This window comes from Strigops habroptila, chromosome W (genome assembly GCF_004027225.2).
Source record: "Strigops habroptila isolate Jane chromosome W, bStrHab1.2.pri, whole genome shotgun sequence".
Taxonomy (NCBI): Eukaryota; Metazoa; Chordata; class Aves; order Psittaciformes; family Psittacidae; genus Strigops; species Strigops habroptila.
This window is the reverse complement of record NC_044301.2, coordinates 24,956,875-24,974,290: the sequence shown is the minus strand read 5'-3', so window position 1 is coordinate 24,974,290 and position 17,416 is coordinate 24,956,875. Positions and strand designations below refer to the sequence as shown.

Below are 17,416 nucleotides of genomic sequence, written 5' to 3'. Positions count from 1 at the left end.
AGTGGATATATTGATAAGTTTCTGTTTCATAGAGCAAAATATTATTGGTTCAAATACTAAAGAGTTTGTGTTCCCTCACCAGGTTTGGAGAAAATGCAAAATGAGAATTTTTACTGTAGCTCAGATGGATGATAACAGCATCCAGATGAAGAAGGACTTGGCTACTTTCCTCTATCAACTCCGAATAGAGGCAGAGGTAGAGGTGGTAGAAATGGTAAGGGATTTGAGCCCGTTTTTCATTTTATGATGCAAATGGTGGTATTTGGTTCTGACTTGATTACAAGCACAGTATTTTTTTCTTATTTCTGCAGCACAATAGTGATATCTCAGCATATACTTATGAGAGAACTCTTATGATGGAGCAGAGATCTCAGATGCTGAGGCAAATGAGGCTGACAAAAACAGAGAGGGAAAGGGAGGTATGTCATTTGTGGTTGATTGTTATAGGCTGCCAAGGTGGATGACAAAAAGTGCCTTCCTAGTAGTGTTTTATATAGCTGCTGCTTAATTTTAACTCCTATGTTCTAAAGATGTAAGGAAATACTTTGTGTAGCTCTCTTGTTTTCCAAAATTGCTCGTAGTTGTTGAATAGCCTGGCTGTAATTGCAAAACCATGCTAGAAATTATTTGTTTGGGGGGAAAACAATGGCAGCATATATACCGTAGAATGGATTTGTGTGTTCCCCTTTGCAATGTAAAGGACACTTGATGATTTGAGGATGTAAGTCTCAACCCCTTCTTGACCCTGTTTTTGCTTTATATGGGATGTCCGGGGTTTGTCTCAGTTTGTAGCATATCCTGTTTTCCTATGGAAGATTTCATTCCAGTTTGGACTGTCAGGATGTGTAGTGATGACAGGTGCAGGTGATCTAATATTTCTGCATGTGTTCATCAGTTTTGTTTTGTTGTCAGTTTTGAGTCAGACTTGTCCATTGTTTCAGACCATGTCATGATGTGAGCTAGACTGTCTCTCTCTTGTATAGCTACAGTCCCAATTCTGCATGGCTTACACCCATCAAAACTGCTCAAAGTTAGTTTGGTGTGTAAGATCACTGGCTAGGGCAGATGCCTGGTATCAGAGCTGTCCTAATGGCTAAACTGACTGTACAAAATAAAGGATACAATGGAACAAGAAATCCTTTATTGCTTAAACAGAACCAGGGAACGTAAAATAAAGTCTCTGAGTTTACCTTGTCATTCATGTGCCCTCTAGGCTCAGCTGGTGAAGGACAGACATTCAATGGCACGTCTGGAAAGCCTCTACTCAGATGAAGAAGATGAGACAGACCCAGTTCCTGAGAACATCCAAATGACCTGGACAAAAGAGAGATGTGATGCCGAGAAGCGGAACCGAGGCAATGCTGTGGGAAGCTTTAGAGATCTCATCAGCATTAAGCCGTGAGTCTTGTCTAAGTCAACAGCTCGCACCTCCTGAAACTCCAGCTGTGCTGTGCTTTTACTATCTTTGTCTCCCAATCCTTTGTTTAGACTTGCGCAATAAACATTGAGACCCGACTACTGAAAAGACAGCAGTTAGCCTCCTGAGAAGTCTCTAACCAATTAAATGCGGCACACATGCCTCAATATTTTGCTTGGTATAGTCAAATTCTATTATAACTTTCCTCCTGTCTCCCAAATACCTCAACAAAGCACACATTTAAAAAACAGACTGATAATCTCACTGATCTAATCAGAATTAAAAAGTAAGACCGATAATTTCAGTATCTAATGCATAGTGCAGGGAGAAGCAGCTGTAGAGATAGTGATAAATGACTGTGAACAGAGTATGTGTGTGACACAACCCTCCAAGACAGACTTGCTGTTGAAGGAGCACTGACATGTAACAACAGCCTTAGCTGTGTGTGTCCCTTGAAGAGCTGTAAGGAAAGGTCTATTTTGGCTTTGTATAAAAACGTGTGAATCTCCCATGACCTCTTTGATGTACCACATTTTACACAAAGAGTTCACACAGTCAGTTTTGCAATCTTGGCGAAGTTCCAGATTTTTCTTCCTAATAAATTGGTGAGAATTCAAATCTGGTTTAGGCTGAATCATACTGTAGAAATTCTGATGGATTTGGTGTTAACTACCTGTACTTTCTCCTCTTCCATGCTTTCAGAGAGTGGGAAAACTTGTAAGTTTGTTATTTAACTTAGATGTACATTAAGATGGTTGAGAGGGAAGACTTCATTTTCTCAACTAAAAGCAGGAAAATTATATGTAATTATGGAAGGAAAAGGAGTTAGAGCTGAGCAGTCTTAGCAGTGTTTTTAAAGGGAGCAGGATTAGCCACTGAAGCCAAGTATCATAAATAGTACATAACAAACTACAAGAGCTGTCCTGACAGGAACTAAGTCAGGATAGAAAACAGTTACAGGTCTGAACCTGTTATCTTAAGCAGAGTATGACAGAAGAAGTGGGAAACATTATTCATTTAGAGGAGCTCTTGTTCCACAACACTGCTATGATGTTATTTCTGGCAGTTAATGGACACTAAAAAAACCCCTTTCTTACAGCCTACACCTTCAAATCACTGAGGAGGTGGGAGATGCCAATTATTAATGTCACTTTAGGGAATATCAAACCTTTAGTTTTCAGTTCCTTTTCCAAAACTATAGGTAGTTGTCGTGGTTTAAGCCTAGCTGGTAACTCTGAACCATGCAGCTGCTCGCTCACTCCCCAAAAAGCCTACAGCACCTGGCCTTCCACAGTGGGTCTCCCATCCAGGGAGGTCTCTCATCCAAGGACTAACCGAGCCCTCCCCTGCTTAACGTGGGGCACGAAGGGTTGAGATAACAACAGATCGGACCAGGGTGTGTCAAAACATATTTGTGATAAGCATTCATTGTTTTGGATTAATAGTCACTCGTCACAAAGTTGATTTATTTGCTCTCGGAGTTGTTGCGCTTGGTCTCAGGGTTTCAGCATGACACTCTTTCCTTGCCACCAGTATTTGCTGTTTTAGTGTTTATCAGCTTTGGGGCCTGGGCTAAGCTTGCCATTTTCCTGTACTTTATGGTAATGACTTGTAATACAATAAAATCATTGATCATGAAACTGATCTGGTATGGTTATCAGTGTGGCCATCACCTCTGTACTTTGGGAGGCATGTAATGGGAATTGTTAACAATTACACATCTCTTTTTTTTCCTTCCCTTGGAGGGTCAACCTATGAAGGAGACATCCCCTCACATCCTCCGCTCCCCCACCAGGCTATTTAGAGGAGCATTTGAGAATTCTAAAGGTTTTGAATATCCTTGAAGTACCTTTGAAACCTGCCTGCTGCTTTTGCTGGGAACCAGCATGTCGCTGCATATACTTCATGTGCTTTACCCATGGCCATATCACCCTGAGAACGCCTGATCTCATTGGATCTTGGAAGCTAAGCAGGCTTGGGCTTGGGTCTTGTCTAAGGTTAAACAACTATTGAAGAATACCACTAAGAGATCTTCCCCAAGGTTGGAGTCATGAGTGGCAGGGTGTGTGGGATAGTATGGGCAAGTATCTAGGCCAGTGGGCCCCTCCAGTGCTTTGGAACTTCATCCCTGAACAAGTATGAAATCTGGAAAAATTAGTAAAACACTTAGACAAGGTGTGCTTTCATCCTGTCAATACCAGAGAGAGACAAGTCGCCACAACATGCTGGGGCATGGCCTATGCCTACAGAGCCCTCCTCTGTAAGGAGCAGGAAAAAGATGTCTCTGGATCTGATGATAGCAAAGCAACAGACAATGTGGCTGCTCCATCCCAAGCAACAAACACAGCAGCTACCCCAACTACAGCAACAAGCACAGCAGCCATTCCAACGCCAGTGAAAGACAGCAGCAGTGGTACATGCCACGGGCCACCATATGGTTTTACCTGTGGGATCATAGAGAAGACATGAGAAAGTGGGATGGAAAACCTACCTCAGTTCTGGAGCAACGGGTGCACAAATTGAAATGGAAAAGAATGGTCAATGATGATCGTCCCAAGAAAGTTGCTGCTTCAGTCTTTGGTGAGCAGCTTCCCAGATGGAGTGGAAAAGCCAATATTACTCCAACTCCTATGATAAGGAATTCTAATTCCTTGGTACAAGAAGTGGAGAATCTTATGATCGCTATTAGAGGAGGCCTGCCTCCAGCCAGGTGGAGGAGAGGGACAGTCGGGTTTACTGGACTGTGTGGATCAGATGGCCTGGCACATCAGTCCCACAGGAGTATAAGGCTCTAGTAGACACCGGTGCACAGTGTACCCTGATGTCATCAAGCTATCAAGGGATAACCCATTTGTATTTCTGGAGTGACAGGAGGATCCGAAGAGCTGACTGTACCGGAGGCTGAAATCAGCCTGACTGGGAAGAAGTGGCAAAAGCACCCCATGGTGACTGGTCCAGGGGCTCCATGCATCCTTGGCATAGGCTATCTCAGGAGAGGCTGCTTCAAAGTCCCAAAAGGGTACCAATGGGCTTTGGTATAGCTGCCTTGGAGATGGAGGAAATGAAGCAGCTGTCCACCTTGCCCGGTCACTCAGAGGATCCTTCTGTTGTGGGGTTGCTGAAGGTCGAAGAACAACAAGTGCCAGTCGCGACCACAACAGTGCACCGGCGGCAATATCGCACCAACCGAGACTCCTTGATTCCCATCCATAAGCTGATCCGGAGACTGGAGAGCCAAGGAGTGATCAGCAGGACCCGCTCACCCTTTAACAGCCCCATATGGCCAGCGTGGAAGTCTAAAGGAGAGTGGAGACTAACAGTAGACTATCGTGGCCTGAACGAAGTCACACCACCATTGAGTGCTGCCATATTGGACATGCTAGAACTTCAATATGAACTGGAGTCAAAGGCAGCCAAGTGGGATGCCACAAGTGATATTGCCAATGCATTTTTCTCAAATCCTTTGGCAGCAGAATGCAGGCCACAGTTCGCTTTTACTTGGAGGGGCGTCCAGTACACTTGGAACTGACTGCCCCAGGGGTGGAAACACAGCCCTACCATCTGCCATGGACTGATCCAGACTGCACTGGAACAGGGGCAAGCTCCAGAACACCTGCAATACATTGATGACATTATCATGTGGGATGATACAGTGGAAGAAGTTCGTGATAAAGGGAGAAAAATAATCCAAATCCTTCTGAAGGCCAGATTTGCCATATAACAGAGTAAGGTGAAGGGACCGGCACAGGAAATTCAGGTTTTGGGAATAAAATGGCAAGATGGATGGCACCAGATCCCCACAGATGTGATCAACAGGATAACAGCAATGTCTCCACCAACTAACAAGAAAGAAACACAAGCTTTCTTAGGTGTTGTGGGGTTCTGGAGAATGCACATCCCAAATTCAAGTCTAATTGTAAGCCCTCTCTATCACGTGACCTAGAAGAAGAACAATTTCAAATGGGGCCCCAAGCAACAACAAGCTTTTGAATAAATTAAACGAGAGAGAGTTCATGCGGTAGCCCTTGGACCAGTTGAGACTGGGCAAGATGTGAAAAATGTGCTCTACACTGCAGCTGGGGAGAATGGTCCTACCTGGAGCCTCTGGCAGAAAGCTCCAGGGGAGAACTGAGGTCGACCCCTCGGCTTTTGAATTTGGGGATACAGAGGATCTGAGGCTGGCTATGCTCCAACTGAAAAAGAGATACTGGCAGCCTATGAAGGGGTTCGAGCTGCTTCAGAAGTGATCGTCACTGAAGCGCAGCTCCTCCTGGCACCCCGGTTGCCTGTGCTGGGCTGGATGTTCAAAGGCAGGGTCTCCTCTACACATCATGCAACTGATGCTACATGGAGTAAGTGGGCCGCTCTAATTACACAGTGAGCTTGACCAGGAAATCCCAGTCATATGGGAATTCTAGAAGTCATGGACTGGCTAGAAGGCAGAGATTTTGGAATGTCACCAGAGGAGGAGGTGATGAGTGCTGAAGAGGCCCCACCATATAATGAACTGTCAGAGAGTGATAAGCAATATGCCTTGTTTACTGATGGATCTTGCTGTATTGTGGGAAAGCATCGGAGATGGAAGGCAGCTGTGTGGAGTCCCCTGGGACAAGTTGCAGAAACTGCTGAGGGAGAGGGTGAATCTAGTCATTTTGCAGAGGTGAAAGCCATCCAGCTGGCCTTGGACATTGCTACACAGGAAAAATGGCCAGTACTTTATACTGACTCATGGATGGTGGCAAATGCCCTGTGGGGGTGGTTGCAGCAATGGAAGCAAAGCAACTGGTGATACAGAGGGAAACCCATCTGGGCTCCTGTATTGTGGCATGATATCTCTACCCAGGTACAGAACTTGGTGGTGAAGGTATGCCACGCAGATTCTCATGTATCCAAGAGTCATAGAATCAGAATCGTGTAATAGTTAGGGTTGGAAAGGACCTTAAGATCATCTAGTTACAACCCCTGCCATGGGGAGGAACGCCTCACACTAGACCATGTCACCCAAGACTCCATCCAACCTGGCTTTGAACACTGCCAGGGATGGAGCATTCGCATCATGCTTGGGCAACCCGTTCCAGTGCCTCACCACCCTCACAGTAAAGAACTTCTTCCTTATATCTAACTTGAACTTCCCCTTTTTAAGTTTAAATCCATTACCCCTTGTCCTGTCACTACAGTCCCTGATGAAGAGTCCCTCCCCGGCATCCTTCTAGGCCCCCTTCAGATACTGGAAGGCTGCTAGGAGGTCTCCACACAGCCTTCTCTTCTCCAGGCTGAACAACCCCAACTTTCTTAGCCTGTCTTCATATGGGAGGTGCTCCAGCCCCCTTATCATCCTCGTGGCCCTCCTCTGGACTTGCTCCAACAGCTCCATGTCCTTCTTCTGTTGAGGACACCAGAACTGTACACAGTGCTCCAAGTGAGGTCTCACAAGAGCAGAGTAGAGGGGCAGGATCATCTCCTTTGACCTGCTGGTCATGCTTCTCGGGGTGCAGCCCAGGATACAGGTGGTTTCTGGGCTGTGAGCGCACACTGAAGCCAGCTCATGTTCAGTTTCTCATCAACCAACACCCCCAAGTCCTTCTCTGCAGGGCTGCTCTGAATCTCTTCTCCACCCAACCTGTAGCTGTGTCTGGGATTGCCCTGACCCAGATATAGGACCTTGCACTTGGCTTGGTTGAACTTCATGAGGTTGGCATTGGCCCACCTCTCAGTCATGTTAAGGTCCCTCTGGATGGCATCCCTTCCTTCCACTCTGTCAACCAAACCACTCAGCTTAGTGTCATCAGCAAACTTGCTGAGGGCACACTCAATCCCACTGTCCATGTCGCTGACAAAGATATTGAGCAGGATTGGTCCCAACACCAACCCCTGAGAGACACCATTCATTCATTACCAGTCTCCAGTTGGACATTGAGCCATTGACCACAACTCTTTGCGTGCAGCCATACAGCCAATTCTTTATCCACCAAGTGGTCCATCCATCAAATTGAAGTCTCTCCAGTTTAGAGACAAGGATGTCATGTGGGACAGTGTCGAACGCTTTGCACAAGTCCAGGTGGATGATGTCAACTGCTTACCCCCTATCCATCAGTTCTGTGGCTCCATCATAGAAGGCCACCAAATTGGTCAGGCAGGATTTACCCTTAGGGAAGCCATGTTGGCTGTTAACAACCATGTTGTTGTTTTTCATGTGCCTTAGCATGCTTTCCAGGAAAATCTTCTCCAAGATTTTGACAGGCACAGGGTGAGACTGACTGGTCTGTAGTTCCCTGGGTCTTCCATTTTCCCCTTCTTGAATATGGGGGTTATATTTCCCTTTTTCCAGTCGTCAGGAACTTCACCTGGATGCCATGATTTTTCAAATATGATGGACGGTGGCTTAGCAACTTCATCTGCCAAGTCCTTCAGGACCCATGGATGGATTTCATCTGGTCCCATGGACTTGTGCACATTCAGATTCTCAAGATGGTCTTGAACCTGATCCTCTCCTACAGTGGGCCTAAGGTCTTCATTCTCCCAGTCCCTGCATCTGCCTTGCAAGACTTGGGTGGTGTGGTCAGAGTACTTGCTAGTGAAGACTGAGGCAAAGAAGTCATTAAGAACCTCAGCCTTCTCCAAATCCATGGTAGTCAGTTCTCCTGATAGCTTCCAGAGAGGGCCCACATTATCCTAGTCTGTCTTTTGTTTGCTACATACCTATAGAAGCCCTTCCTGTTATCTTTCACATCCCTTGCCAGATTTAATTCTAGCTGGGCCTTAGTTTCCTGACCTGGTCCCTAGCTACCCAGACAACATCCCTGTATTATTCCCAGGCTGCCTGTCCTCGCTTCCACCTTTTATAAGCTTCTTTTTTCCCCTTTAAGTTTCCTCAGGAGCTCCTTATCCATTCATGGAGGCCTCCTGGCCTTCCTACTGCTTTTCCTTCTAGTCAGGACTCAACACTCCTGAGCTTGGAGCAGGTGATCCTTGAATACCGACCAGCAGTTTTGGGCCCCCTGCCCTCTGGGGCTTTATCCCATGGAACCTTACTAAGCAGGTTCCTGAAGAGGCCACAGTCAGCTCTCTTGAAGTCCAGGGCAGTGAGCTTGCTGCATGCCTTTTTCACTGTCCTGAGGATCTCGAATTCTACCATCTCATGATCGCTACAGCCAAGGCTGCCCTGGAGCATCACATTCCCAACCAGCTCCTCCCTGTTGGTGAGTACAAGGTCAGTCATGGCACCTCTCCTTGTCGGCTCCTCTATTTCTTGCAAGAGGAAGTTGTCTTCCACACAATCGAGGAACCTCCTGGATTGCTTGTGCTAGGCCGTATTGTCCCTCCAACAGATATCAGGATGGTTGAAGTCCCCCATGAGGACAAGGGCCTGCGAGTGTGAGGCTGCTCCTATCTGTCCGTAGAGCACTTCATCCACAGAGACCTCCTGATCGGGTGGTCTGTAACAGATCCCCACAGTAATGTCCCCTATTGCTGTTGATTCATCACCTGTTACCAGACAGAGGTCCATATTCTCCAGCCTATCACTGACATAAATAGCTACTTCCCCTCCCCATCTGCCTGGCCTGTCTTTTCTAAAGAGCCTGTAGCCTTCCATTCCAATACTCCAATCATACGAGCCATCCCACCATCTTTCTGTGATGCCAATGATATTATATCCCCATAGACATGCACACCTCTAATTCCTCTTGTTTATTCTCCATATTATGGGCATTTGTATAGAGGCACCTGAGCGGAGTTCTCAATAAAGCTGACTCATTAGCTGGAGCAGCTGAAATAGCTCTGCATTGCTTGCAAGCACTTATTACAGGTGCTGGCAACTGACTGGGAGTGTTGGGATGTATCCATGCCCCTCAACACATCTAGTTTAAAGCTGCTTTGACCAGCCTGGCAAGTCTCCTACCAAAGCAGCTCTTCCCCTTCTTTGTCAGACCAGCTCCACCGGTCTCCAGTAGACCTGGCCTCCCAAATTGAGTCCCATGTTCTAAATAACCAAACCCCTGACTATGGCACCATCATTCTAACCGTTTATTAATCTGCCAGACCTGCCTGGCCTTTTCGAGGTCTTCCCCTTTGACCTGGAGGATTGGTGAAAAAACTATCTGAGCCCCAGAGCCTCTAACCACCTTTCCCAGGGCTCTGTAGTCCTCCTTAATGTTCTCCAGGCTACTGCTGTTTATGTCACTAAGCACCCACATGGACCACAAGAAGTGGGTAATAGTCAGTGGGACTTACTAGTCCACGTAACTTCTCAGCAACATCCCTGATCTGAGCACCCAGCAGGCAACACACCTCCTTCGAGAATGGGTCAGGCCAACAGATGGGTGCCTCTGTGCCCTTCAAAGTAGAGTCACCTACTACTGTGACCAGCCGCTTTTTCCTGGAGGCACTAGTAGTAATCATCTTTACTGATGCATCTACAGGTTGTTCATTTGGTGAGGTGTAAGTTTCCTTGTTAGCCCCCTGCAGAAGCGTGAAGCAGTTCTGGTTGGGGATGTCAGATTTTGGAGGAAGCCCCTTGCTTTTAGTTGTCCTCTTCTTCCTTTTTTTGTTGGTTTTTTTTGTTACTAGCTCCCAGCTTCCTGGATTACTGCCCTCCTTTTCTGTATGCCCTATGGTGGACACTTGTGTCCCCTGGACAGTTTAGGCCTGGAGCAAGCAGTCCAGCTCCCTATCAGCTTCCCTGGTATCTCAGCCTACTGACAGTCTCCTGCAGCTCAGCCACCTGCTGCATGAGGATCTCCACTAGGGTGTACCGAGTGCAGCCTTGCCCATTGTGCAGCCTTGCCTCAAGAGACAAGTGGAGGCACCTACTACACTCCAAGGTCTGCACTGCAGCCTCCCCTCTCATCAGTTCTGTCTGGGTGCCAACGCTGGCCACCGCCGGGGCAGCCAGAGCAGAGCTCCCAGTCTGAGCCCTGGTCCTGAAGCGAGTGCTCACCATCACGCTTGCCTGCCTGCATGAACTGCCGCGCCACGCCTTGACTGCCTGCCCTGTTCGCCGCGCTCCTGGTTGCTCATGCCCCCTGGGGAGTGTTTTACCCACTCAGGGCTGGTGCCGTCCCTCCTGGCACCTCCCCCTATGAGTCAGCTGCTCACATCAGCTGAGCTGCCAGCACCTAGGCAAGTCCTGTCAAGGACTTGAGGTTCCCTCAGTGGCTCCTGCCACTCAGAATTGAGGCTTCTGGACGCTGTGTTTCCCTACGTTACACTGTTAAAGGCATCCTCCCTGGAGCTACTCACCTCAGCAAACGTGGGGCTGCTGAGGAATATCAGAACAACCAACAGGTGCATAAAGCTGCTAAGATTGAAGTGGCTCAGATGGATTTAGATTGGCAACATATGGGTGAATTAATTTTAGCCCAGTGGGCCCATGACACCTTAGTCCATCAAGGCAGAGATGCAACATATAGATGGGCTTGTGATTGAGGGGTGGACTTAACAATGGACTCTATTGCCCAGGTTATTCAGGAATGTGAAACGTGCTGCAATTAAGCAATCCAAGTGGTTAAAGCCTCTCTGGTATGGAGGATGATGGCTGAAGTACAAGTATGGGGAGGCCTGGCAGATTGACTATATCACACTCCCACAGACCCACCAAGGCAAGCGCCATGTTCTTACCATGGTGGAAGCAACCACCGCATGGCTGGAAACATATGCTGTGCCCCACACCACTGCCCGGAACACTGTCCTGGGCCTTGAGAAACAAGTCTTGCATTGACATGGCACCCCAGAGAGAATTGAGTCAGACAATGGGACTCATTTCCCAAATAACCTTATAGACACTTGGGCCAAAGAGCATGGCATTGAGTGGGTATATCACATCCCCTACCATGCACCAGCCTCTGGGAAAATCGAACAGTACAATGGGCTGTTAAAAACTACACTGAGAGCAATGGGTGGTGGGACTTTCAAACACTGGGATACACATTTAGCAAAAAGCCACCTGGTTAGTCAACGTGAGGGGATCTGCCAACAGGGCTGGCCCAGACCTATCCAGACTTTTACATACTGTAGAGGGGGATAAAGTTCCTGTGGTGCACATAAAGAATTTGCTGGGGAAGACAGTCTGGGTTGTTTCTGCTTCAGGTAAAGGCAAACCCACTCTTGGGGTTGCTTTTGCTCGGGGACCTGGATATACTTGTTGGGCAATGTGGGAAGAATGGGAAGTTTGGTGTGTACCTCAAGGGGTTTTAATTTTGAGGGAAAACAGCCAATGAACTCAATTATATGCTGTTGCCTGCTATATAACACTTCTATAGCCCATCAACTAAATGTTCATCTCTGCAACTCTGGACTTTGAAAAGAAGATATGTGCTGTCATAATCATCAGCAGAGAATAAAGTCATGGGAATAGCCAGCAGCAGCAGCAGGAGTCTCCCAGAACTGTCCTCTGGTCACCATCGGCTGAACCTGACTTCCCTCCGATCATCACCCCAACAAGAATCAACTTTGAATCCAGACAAGCTCAGCAGTGACCAGACGAGTTCGGAGGTGTTGTTAGCAGGCAACAATCCAACACTACACACCATCTCTCCTGCCCTGAAAGACTGTTACAAGAGATGGAGCCTGACATCATGGACTGAATGAACTCAGCGAACTTAATAGGGATGGTCTATGGACCAAGCAATGATATCCGTGTGTATGTGTGTATATATATATCTCAAGAGACAAAAAGCAATGGTATGTTGAAAAATGTGGGATCTGGACATGACATGAATTGTGTAGAATAAGGGGTGGATACTGTCCCGGGTTCAGCTGTAACAGTTATTTTTCTCCTTCTTAGTAGCTGGTGCAGTGCTGTGTTTTCGACTTTACTCTGAGAGCAGTGCTGATAACACACCGATGTTTTAGTTGTTGCTAAGTAATGTTTACCCTGATCAAGGACTTTTCAGTCTCTCACGCTCTGCCAGTGAGGAGGAGCACGGGAAGCCGGGAAGAAGCAGAGACAGGACACCTGACCCAAACTAGCCAAAGGGGTATTCCATACCACAGCACATCATGCCCATTATATAAACTGGGGGGAGTTACCCGGAAGAGCCAGATCACTGCTCGGGTCAGGCTGGGTATCAGTTGGTGGGTGGTGAGCAATGTATTGTGCATCACTTGGGTTTATTGGGTTTTTTTCCTTTCCCTTTTTAGTTTTATATTCTCTCCCCTTGTTATTTCCCTTATCATTGTTATTAGTAGTGGTAGTAGTAGTAGTTTTGTATTATACTTTAGTTATTGGACTGTTCTTATCTCAGCCCGTGGGATTTACATTCTTTCGATTCTCCTCCCCATCCCTCTGGTAGCTGGAGGGGAGGGAAGAAGTAGGGGAGTGAGCGAGCGGCTGCGTGGTTCCGAGTTACCATCTGGGCTCTAAACCACAACAGTAGTTAATGATAGTGCATTGCTTCCATTGCTGGTTTCTTCCTCACTTTCTGTAAACATTATTTGGTGTATGTGTTGTCCTTGGCTTTCTGAAGCTGATGTGAAGACAGAGGATGTCCTTGCTCTAAATTATATAAGAACATGAAATAATCAAGAGGCAATTCGCAGTGGGTCAATTGTGCTGTTAGTGTAATAAACATTATTTTTTTCATCGCATTTTCTATTTTCTGTCTGTATAAATATTTCCTTGCAAACCTAAATGTTCAGAAGAGCATCAAGGTTACTAAAAACTTTCATAAAGCTGAATTAACAAAATTATAGATTTCTATTTGATTAGTTTCTACTAATACATGTTTTTAATATTTTTAAATGAAGGAAAAAAAAAACCCCATACCCAAACAAACATTTTTCCTTTATGAGTCTATTTCTGTATTGTTTTTCCTTTTACCTTACCAAAATAATGGTTGATTTCCTGGAGGAAGGAATCATTCCCTGGCTCAAAATCCATGAAGGATACTTTCTACTTCTGTTTCTGCATGAATGGGTGTTATTTTGTGATACTAGATTCTGAATAATTAATCCTGTTGCCTCTCTTAGCCTGGATTCTTAAGGAGCAGAGGCTTTTGAGATCATGCTGCACCTATTCCCTTCTTTCGTGTAACTGTTGAACCCAGTGGCTACTCAAATTTGAAAGCATGATTGAGATTTTAAAGCTACTTGGGTCATCAGTGTTTCTTGTAAATAGCCAGGCAGAGAGGTTGATTAGTGTCCAGCTGAAGGAAAGGTTAAAACTCTTACTAGACTCCAGGAGGGCCCTGTCAGCAGGCATACACCCAGCCATTTGTAGGCTATGTTCCAGCCTATGGATCTGTAGGAAATCAGGCTTTCTCTGGAGATGTCAACTGCTGTTCAACACAAAAAGCCAAGTGTGCGTGTAGGAAGTGTGGGCTGAGCACAGCGGTGCTGGTCTCTTGTTTGGTTCTGATGGATCTCAGAGTTTTTCGGTACCAAGTCTGGAGAGGTGCATGGTCTGTGCTGCCAGGGGAGTGAGGGGATCTGGGGAGGGTTGCTTAAAGGGAAGGCTCTGCAGTCACAAATGTCCATGATCAAAGAGTGTCTCCCCTTGTGCAAATGCATTTTAACTTCTTGCGCAAGACTTACATCACCTTTGTAAGTCATGCTTCTTGAAGAGCAATATAACTTTGTAAACTGGAGACTTGATCCAGGGATCTTAAAACCCGTGGACTAGCTGTACCTGAAAAATGCTGTGAAATCTCTTTTGTACCTTCATCATTAACTTTGAAAATATTTAATGTGTGTTGACATGTAACGGGGTATTTAGGAGATTTCAGGTATGCTTTTAAGGGCCTCTTTAATACTTCCATTTTCAGAGGCATGTTTCTAACAGTAAGTCTAAATGTGCTTCCTCTACAGAAACCAGTCTAATGTCCGAAGAATGCACACAGCAGTGAAGCTGAATGAAGTTATTGTAAATAGATCCCATGATGCCAGACTTGTTCTCCTCAACATGCCTGGTCCTCCAAAGAATGCTGATGGTGATGAAAACTGTATCCTTTCAGGCAAGGCCTGGGCCACAGAGAGGATCTTTCTTTGAATTTGTTTTGCCACAAATGCTGTTAAGCTGTAATGTGTGACAAAGTGTCCACTGACTGGAGGGTACTGGTTTCTTGTGGCTGTTATGTAGTAATTGCTAAAGTAAAAGTTGCCACTGGTTGCTCTGGAAGCCTTATAGGTTTTAATTCAGTCTTCTTTAAACTCTTACTTGATTTATTTATTCAATTAAATCTGTTTAATTTAGTTCTCAGTAGTGGATGTAGCAGATGTCTAAGGTGCATTCACAGCAGCCAGCACTCTGGGCAGAGTGATGTCTGAATCCAAGTGAACAGAAGTCCTGAAGGAGAGGGCGTGTTGCAGGCATAGCTCATGCATCAGAATTTGGGAGCTTAGCTCCAAGTGCAATGCTCTGGTAAGATTAAAATTCAAACCCAGAGTGTTTTGGCACATAGAGGGATACTTGCACTGTGCCCTGGAGCAAGGTGGGAGCTGAGGGCTGTGATCTGGTGAGCCGGTTGGCATTGCAGTTCTTGGTCCATAGCTGCTCTTCAGCCTTGGTTTGCACTGTTAAATTAGCGAGCCTTTCACTGGCCTGTGCAAAAAATGTATGTCACAAATCACAGACCAAGTGATTGATTTCTCCTAAACCTAGATAGTAGTAGTAATGCTGTTTCATAACAGTGTGCTGGCTAAAGAAAGGATAAAAACTCCTCTTGGCATAAGGGAGGTTTAACTGCAGCTAATATAGCTCAGTAGAGATTTTAAACTTGAGGTTATAGGTGAAGATGCTTATTGCTCCACCCTTCCCTGGGGAGGCTGAGCCACTGTGACCGAAGAACACTCAATGTTCACAGAGGGTGGCTGGGAGGGAGTGTGGCTGTGTAACCCAGTGCACCAGCATCGCTGCCAGGCTCAGCTTCGGGCAGTGGTGGGTTTGTTTTGGAGCCATCTGAAATTGGCTCTGTGCAATATGGGGCAGCCCCTGGTCTCATCTCCCAGAGGATGCCCCTGCAGCCTCACCACTGCCAAGGCCTTCCCACAGAGACCCAACACAGGCTAACCACTGTGTATTTTGGGTTTGATATTCCTGTTGTCCTTGACTTTCTTGAAACAGACATGGAGTTCCTTGAAGTCTTGACGGAGGGTCTGGAGAGAGTACTACTTGTGAGAGGTGGTGGCCGAGAAGTCATCACAATTTACTCCTGATTTAGTACAAGCTTCTAACGCTGGGCTACGTTTGCCTTCTTGGTGATAAAAGACATTCCATTTTAAAATGGAGAAGAAAAAAAGTATTTTTTGCCTAAGAAGTTTCTCCTCATCCAGTCCTGTCCATTGTCTTTCCATTTGCAACATACATATCTTTTGGAATTGCAGTATTGTTGTTATACCATCCAATTAGCAACCAAAGTTAATTGTGAAGCTGCCGCATTATTCAGTTTCTGCTTTGGTACTCCAGCATTTGTGCATGTAGTTTTAACACTAAACCTATTTTTAGTCAGCACTGCTATGTGCAGTATTTTTAGTAACTATATGTAAAGTTAGGACATGAAAGCCAGTTACTGTAAAAAGACTTTAAAAGCTTTTTATATTAGGTTTGGGGGCTAAATTACATTATATAGCAGCTAGTTTCTGCTGAAGTTCAGCTATAAAGCATTTTCGAAGAGCACAGTAAGTTGTAAGAGAGGACTGAAAAAGCTTTGTTTTTCTGGGTTTATTTCCAGAACTAAACCCTCAGTATTGGATAAGAATTTATACTTTTATTACATTTATTGATAGAGATTTAAATAAATTGTTGATATAGTTAGAATTATGTATGTAGCTTGTTACAAACTGTTGCTTCTAAGACTTGAGGTTCTGTGAGGCCAGATCCCTATTTATTTTTGTATTTATTTGTCAGAAATATTGGATAAGCAGATGCAGACTGTTTAGGATAGCAGAGATCTTGCAATAAGTTTTGAATTGGCAGTGGATTGAAGGACCAGTCCTGTGCAGTTCTTCCATGCTTTAAATTTCTTGCAGACCATCCATCAAAGTACATTGAGCATGCTGGAGTCCCGTGTGTAGAGCTGGGCGCTATGCTGCACACACAGTAGTGGGATTGCACTTGCACAAGCACAGAGGACCTGCAGCTTCATTGTTTGCTTTATGCCCTTAGAGGAAAAAGAAGATGACCTGTATTAACCAATAAGCCTCTGGAGAGTTTATCAAGCCCATTAAGTTGTACTTTATGTACAGAACATTGGTATTTTTTCAATAAAACATTGTATACGCTTTGACCCTATCCTCCATTCTGCGTGCTGTGCCAGTTCCCTGGGAGAACGCTGTCTGTCCTTCCCTGTGCTGTGGCACTGCGCTGATCCACCTGCAGTGAGTCCTCCAGATGAGGGGGAGAGTGGTGGGGCTGTGTTGATGCTCACTCAAATGGTGCAAGGACTGCACGGTGGAGGCACCAGTTTAGGCTTCCGAGCAGCCTGGTGCTGTGCCCAGGTGAGGGAAGGCTCCTGGCTCTGGAGTTACTACCATATGCAATAGCCAGGTGGAACTCTGCGCCTGTAGACTATGAAACACATGCAAGCTGGTACCCCCTCAAGATCTTGGGCTGTCTGGGAAAGCTGTAATCCCATACAAGGGGCAGGGGTGAGCTAAGCTCCATGGGACGCATTAGTAGTAAGGGAAGAAAGGTGGGGATTGACATGTTTCTCTGACCCATGTGCTCTTGCTAGTTGGTGTACACTAGTTCTGTCAACCCTGTTGTGATAGTAATCCTGGTTGTTTTCCTGATAACAGCATGACCAATTTGTCTGTGAGACAGAAATCTGGGAAACTACACAGGCTTTTATCTTGAATAACATAAAAAAAATGCTTTTTATCAGAGTTTTATAGTTAAAGTCCAAGCTTGTTCTCTCTAAAACAGGACCTTCCTGATGGGAGCGGGATGGCATTAGTGCCTGCAAGACACCAGCCAGGGAACAATTCTAGGGTGCGCTCTCGGCTGGATATTTTGTATTTTCTTTTTGTAAGAGCGGGCTTTGTTTATTTTGGTTTCGAAACCCA

At 45.8% G+C, this 17,416-nt stretch overlaps 1 protein-coding gene across 1 annotated transcript in view; it reads left to right on the top strand.

Moving 5' to 3' along the window:
- Positions 1-16,106, top strand: part of LOC115619093 (solute carrier family 12 member 4-like) — a 62,275-nt gene extending 46,169 nt beyond the window's left edge. The window contains 5 exon segments of the mRNA XM_030511122.1: positions 83-214; positions 312-419; positions 1,214-1,398; positions 14,222-14,355; positions 15,477-16,106. Of these exon segments, the coding sequence (XP_030366982.1) occupies positions 83-214; positions 312-419; positions 1,214-1,398; positions 14,222-14,355; positions 15,477-15,568 (651 nt within the window). The 3' untranslated portion in view covers positions 15,569-16,106.
- Positions 16,107-17,416: the final 1,310 nt, after the last annotated feature.